The sequence below is a fragment of the Juglans microcarpa x Juglans regia genome, chromosome 2S, assembly GCF_004785595.1.
Source record: "Juglans microcarpa x Juglans regia isolate MS1-56 chromosome 2S, Jm3101_v1.0, whole genome shotgun sequence".
Taxonomy (NCBI): domain Eukaryota; kingdom Viridiplantae; phylum Streptophyta; class Magnoliopsida; order Fagales; family Juglandaceae; genus Juglans; species Juglans microcarpa x Juglans regia.
The window spans coordinates 20,486,825-20,492,824 of NC_054597.1; the positions used below are offsets into that span (position 1 = coordinate 20,486,825).

General features: G+C 40.6%; 1 protein-coding gene and 1 pseudogene across 3 annotated transcripts in view; one reads left to right on the forward strand and one right to left on the reverse strand.

Annotated features, from left to right (window-relative positions):
• Nucleotides 1-5,752, reverse strand: part of LOC121252434 (anaphase-promoting complex subunit 5) — a 29,738-nt gene extending 23,986 nt beyond the window's left edge. The window contains exons 1-4 of one of the 3 annotated variants that reach the window (XM_041152060.1): nucleotides 5,296-5,752; nucleotides 4,864-5,149; nucleotides 4,575-4,734; nucleotides 4,280-4,401 (exon numbers count right to left, since the gene is read on the reverse strand). In XM_041152060.1, coding sequence (XP_041007994.1) covers nucleotides 4,280-4,401; nucleotides 4,575-4,734; nucleotides 4,864-5,034 — 453 coding nt within the window. In that variant the 5' untranslated portion in view covers nucleotides 5,035-5,149; nucleotides 5,296-5,752. Of the gene's footprint in view, nucleotides 1-3,557; nucleotides 3,710-4,279; nucleotides 4,402-4,574; nucleotides 4,735-4,863 lie in introns of those variants that run through there. The other 2 variants (XM_041152059.1, XM_041152061.1) reach the window with 2 other exon arrangements.
• LOC121253712 lies at nucleotides 3,544-3,662 on the forward strand (annotated as a pseudogene).
• Nucleotides 5,753-6,000: the final 248 nt, after the last annotated feature.

Below are 6,000 nucleotides of genomic sequence, written 5' to 3' on the forward strand. Positions count from 1 at the left end.
TTAGCTTTGCATAAATAAATGATCTGTTAGAGCCATAAATTATCATCCATGGGGAAAACACTCAGATTGACGAGTTGAATCCAGAAGGCAGTAAGACATGTTTTCTATCGATGTATGGCAACAGATAAGTCATCTTGTTATTAAAGGCCAACAAGCAACAACCTTTGATTTAATTAAAGATAGAAGAGCTGACCTTCATCTTTTATGGATTTACTAACACCTTCTTTTTGATTCTTTTGGGAACTATTCTTAATAAGTGATATCCTTATGTATTGTTAATGACCTGTGTTTATTTAACTTTTTTTTTTTATAAGTAAGAAATTATATTAATCCACATAAAAAGACAATGCCCAAGTACATGGGAAGTGTACAAAAAAAAAAAAACCTGATTACAAACTACGCGCTACGGAAAGTAGCGTAAAAGTCATTAAAATTCCTCCCATTCAATACAATAGAAGAAGCCCAAAGCAACAAAGTGTGATAGAAAAAGGCCCTAAAACTATCCGGAGAGTGTTCCCTATTTTCAAAACATCGGCCATTTCTTTCATTCCATGTGCACCACATTAAACATAGAGGTACCATCTTCCAAACAGCTGCAATGTGACAATTGCCCCTAATCCCTCTCCAACATGACAATAATCCAAGACCTTCCTGGGCATCACCCATGCAATACCAAGCCTAGTGAAAATGTCGTCCCATAAAGCCTTGACTACATCGCAGTGGAGAAGTAGATGGTCTGTGGTCTGCTGATTCGCTGTTGTGTTTGCACATAAATCACCAATCGGTTAAGTAAAGGCCTTGCTTTTTCAGTTTATCTATAGTCAATATCTTCCCATGGGATGCCAACCAGCCAAAAAAGGCAACTTTAAGGGGTGCATTGCTCCTCCAAATGCTCTTCCAAGGAAATGCATTGGTGGGATGAACCGTCAAAAACTTGTAATAAGAGCGGACTGAAAAATTCTTGTTCCCGGTGAGTGTCCATATTAGTCCATCTTCCCTATCTGCTTGTACCTTCAACGCATATAAAACATTGTAGAAATCAACAATGTCATTCACCTCCCAGTCCTATACAGCTCTAGAAAAACGCACTGACCAATGAATAGAATTTGCGGAGATGCTCATATTATCAACCACAGAAGCATCATTGTCTGACGCAATCCTATAAAGCGAGGGGAAAGCATTTTCCAAGGCCACATCGCCACACCAGATATCATGCCAAAATCTGATGCGAGTGCCCCTTCCCACCTCAAATCTAAAATTACCGAGTAGGTCTTCCCATCCGTTTCGAATGAATTTCCAAACACCCGCCCCATAGGCCCCTCTTACTGCATTAGAGCACCAATCTCCCCAAATACTCTTGTATTTAATGTCGATGATGCTTCTCCAAAGAGCGTCCCCTTCCTTATGATACCGCCATAGCCACTTTCCAAGTAGAGCCTTGTTGAAGATTCTCAATTTTCTAATCCCCAATCCACCGCAAGACAAAGGGGTGCAAACTTTATCCCATTTAATCAAATGGAATTTTCTCTCATCTTCTAGCCCTCCCCACAAGAAATCACGGAAGATCTTTTCCAGTCTATTTGCCACCCCTGCAGGTAAAGGGAACAAAGATAAAAAGTATGTTGGAAGATTAGAAAGTGTGCTCTTAATAAGCGTGATTCGGCCGCCTTTAGACAAGTAAATTCTCTTCCAACCCGCCAATTCGCATTCAATTTTCTCAACAATCCCATCCCACATTGCCTTAGATTTGTGGGTGGCCCCAAAGGAAGTCCCAAATACTTCATAGGCAAGAGTGACACCTTGCAACCCAAGATGGCAGCCACTTCACTTAGATTGTTAACCAAGCCAACTGGAACTAGCTCAGACTTTGATAAGTTCACTTTAAGGCCTGAGACAGCTTCAAAACACAGAAGGAGGGCTCTCAAAGAGCGAATCTAATCGGGGTCTAAGTCACATAGAATCAACGTATCATCGGTGAAAAGGAGATGTGCGACTGATAAGCTTTCATTCAAGGAACTACCCACCGAGAAGCCTGGGATGAAATCCCTATCCACCACCTCTTCCAACATTCTACTCAACACATCCATCAATACAATGAATAACAAAGGAGATAAAGGGTCCCCTTGTCGCAAACCCCTAGAGCCGCAAAAGAAACTTTCGGGGGTACCATTGATCAAAGTGGAGAAACTAACGGTTGTGATGCAATGTTTTATCCACTGACACCATCTTTCCCCGAAACCGTGCCTGACAAGAATGTACAATAAGAAATCCCAATTGACATGATCAAATGCTTTCTCCATATCCAATTTACACAAGAGGCCTGGGGTGCCGCTTCTAACTCTAGACTCCAAGCATTCATTAGCAATAAGAACGGAGTCTAAAATGTCTTCCTTTAACGAACGCACTTTGTGACTTCGAGATGATCTTCCCCATAACTTCACTTAGTCGCTTCGCAAGAACTTTTGATATGATCTTATAGACCCCACTTACCAAACTTATGGGCCGGAAATCGTGTACCTCCACCGACCTTGCCCTTTTCGGGATAAGGGCGATGAAAGTGGCATTTAGGCTTCTCTCAAATTTTATGAAAGAGTGAAATTCAAGAAAAACGTACATAAGATCCTCTTTAATAATGTTCCAACAAGTTTAGAAGAAAGCCATTGTAAAGCCATCGGGGCCCCGCGCTTTATATTTAGCCATCCCGCTAAGCACACTAAGTACCTCTTCCTCCTCAAAGGACCTCTCCAACCAAGCTGCACTTGCCTGATCCATTGAATCAAAATCTAGTCCGTTTACCTTGGGTCTCCATTGATATTGCTCCGATAAAAGCTTGTCATAAAAATGAACAATGTGACTTTTTATCTCAACGCTGTCTGTCAAAACCCTGCCTTCCGAATGTAGGACCTCAATGGCATTGTTTCTACAATGAGAATTAGCGACTCAATGGAAAAACTTTGTACACCTGTCCCCTTCCTTCAACCAAAGGGCTCGAGATTTTTGTCTCTAAGAGATCTCCTCCATAAGGGTGATTTTTTCCAGCTCAGCTACTATTACCATTTTCCTTACTTTTTCATCCTCCGAAAGAGTCCCCCCCACTTCTTTCACATCAATATGCTGCAGCTCTTGAGAGAGAGTGAATCGCTGGTCATTAATATTCCCAAAGACTTCCAGATTCCATTTCCTTAGATCATTTTTCAAAGCTTTTAATTTCCCAGCCAAAATGAAACTAGGGGTGCCCATGAGTTGATAGGAGTTCCACCATGATCTAACTTTCTCTGTGTTTATTTAATTAATATTGTCTAGAAGGACATGTATGCAACTGTTCCTTATCCTGTACTAGTATAAATAAAACAATAGAAGAATGGGAGCCCTAATTATTGGTCCTCTCTTTCTGACAAAGCTAGGAGCCACCTTCACATAAGTGCCATCTTTTGTTAAAAAAGGCGGCAAAGCCTAGAAGGTGCCTTTTGATAATCCTAACAAACCTGCCATGATCATAAGAGTTAAAGGTTTAGCCAAAGCAATATCTAATAATCCTAGGGCGGGTGTGATCATACTAGAACTAATGCACCAGATCCCATCAAAACTCTACAGTTAAGCATGCTTAGACGAGAGTAGTACTAGGATGGGTGACCTCCTGCGAAGTCCTCATGTTGCACCCCTCGTTTTTCACCGATTAAAAAAAAATATCTAATACTCCTACAGCTTTTTGATCAATTGTTAAACCTGTAAGAATTGGCATCAAAGTAAGGTTTCATGTCACAAGTTTGCATCACGAAGGAGGCAACCTATAGACTAGAATAAAATTGGCTTGGTATTAAGTATAGGCATTTAAATGTTGATAGATGAAATAGGGCTGCAAAAAAAGGAGAAGGACTACCATCGGGTTAGTCTCGATAAAGTGGGTCATCGTGGCCTTCAGATTCTAAAAGGTTAAGGAATGTTATTTTCCTAGGAGTTGAGAGTATAAGCAAATCAATATCCAACATTTCCAATGATTTTAGATCAATTGTTAGACCCATGACCAAAAACTAAAACAGAGAAGGACTACTATCAGGTTAGTCTCGATAAAGTGGGTCACCATGGCCGTCAGATTCTAAAAGGTCAAGGAATGTTATTTTCCTAGGAGTTAAGAGTATAAGCAAATCGACATCCAACATTTACAAGGCTTTTCGATCAATTGTTAGACCCATGACAAAACCAACAAGGAAAAGTATTGGGTAAAATTTCTTAAGTCCTAAAACGATAACTGTTTAAGACATAATTAGCGACATAATACCTCAAACGATAGCAGATTGAAGGCAAGTATACAACGACGGAGAAACATCCCCAGGTTACTACCAGGGTCCAAAATAACCTGGTCATCTTCCATAACGCCAGATTCAGGGCCCCCAAGGATACCTAAAAAAATTTATACCAAAATCAATTACCAAGAGGAGGAGAAGAAGAAGAAGAAGAAGGGAAGGAAACAAAAAAAAAAAAAAAAGAAGAAAAAAAAGAAGAAGACATGAAAAATAATGAGCAGCAGATGGAAAAACAAAGAGAAGACGCAGTACTGATGACGAGCAACTCACCTCGCATATCAGTAAAGAAGTTAAACAAATCATCCGGTGACGATATGGACGATAACCTGCTTGTTAAATGATCAATAAACCAATCATGTGACAAGCCGCAAACTTCCCTCAAATGTCTAATGAGTTCATCCAGTTTCGGCTCCAAAATATCGTCACACGACTGCAAAGAAAATCAACACCAAACAACTTTAAACACTTGCAAGTTTCTGTGCTCCTACCGAATGCTCTGAACTGAAATCAGATATCAAATGAAAGCCCCGGTGAGATTGATTTTTGAGTAGGGGTGTACCTTAGTGAGAGCCAAGAGGAACAGACCGAGGCGGTTGTGCTGAGCGACGGAGGAGAAAGGGAACGGCAGCGAGATTTGCACGGACGGAGCATAGATCTGAAGAAGTATGCATACAGAGACTTTGTGCGGGGTAATTGCGAACGCACCTGGCGGTTTCACAATCCCGGCCATTACAAGAATCCCTCGCCTCGCGTAAAAAGCTCTTCGGGTAAAAAGCTCTAGTCTTTTATTTTCATGAGGATGATATATGGATATCTACTTCCCAGTTCAGAGTTCAGCCATCAAAGTCAATTTCTATATCTTGCAGAAACTGTTATCAGCCTAGGCAAATACATAAGACAGAGCACAAATGATTATACTGCCACAGCTTCATCTCAGCCAAAATCATCAAAGCTTCGTCGAACCCCGGCGAAAGATGCACATTGCACCTTGACAAAGCTGACTCATGAACAAGTTTAAACAATAGAATGCAGAATATGGTCCCTACTCTCTATTTATTTTGATTATGCACAAAAACTTCCAGAAAACCCAAAAGTCAGTAGAAAAACATCAAGCACGCAGTTTTGCACCGATGGCCGAAAATCTACAATTCTGCAATTGCATAATTTGGGGAAATCCAGAAACCAGCTCAACGGAATTTGAAGTGGAGGGAGAAGGGTTTGAGAGAGAGAATGCGCGAGGAGAGAGAGATTCAGATAAATTAGGCGGACGGCGTGCCTCGACTGTGACTGGCGCCGTTGTGGGACTTGCAATACGGAAATACTCCGAGCGGAAGAAAGAAGAGCGTATCGGGTCGGGCAGAGCTTCGGAGGAACGGACCCAGCGTTGCTGCGCAGTGAGTTGCTGGCTCCAAATTCGGAAGCTTGAATATTGAATTTGAAATGGGAAAGGAAGAGGGTATCGGGCTGAAGGGGATAGTGTAGTAAAATTACCAAATTATCCAACGTTTTAAAACAATTTAGAGCATCCGCATTTTTTTTTATAATCAAGCATATTATAAAATAAGAAAATGATAAATATACCGAAGGAAAATTTACAAAAGACTTACTCCTGTATATATTAGTTATTGTTATGTTAAAAAGCATAAAATTCAAAATTTAAAATTTGAATTTTAAAAGAAAACTAATCAAATGAGTC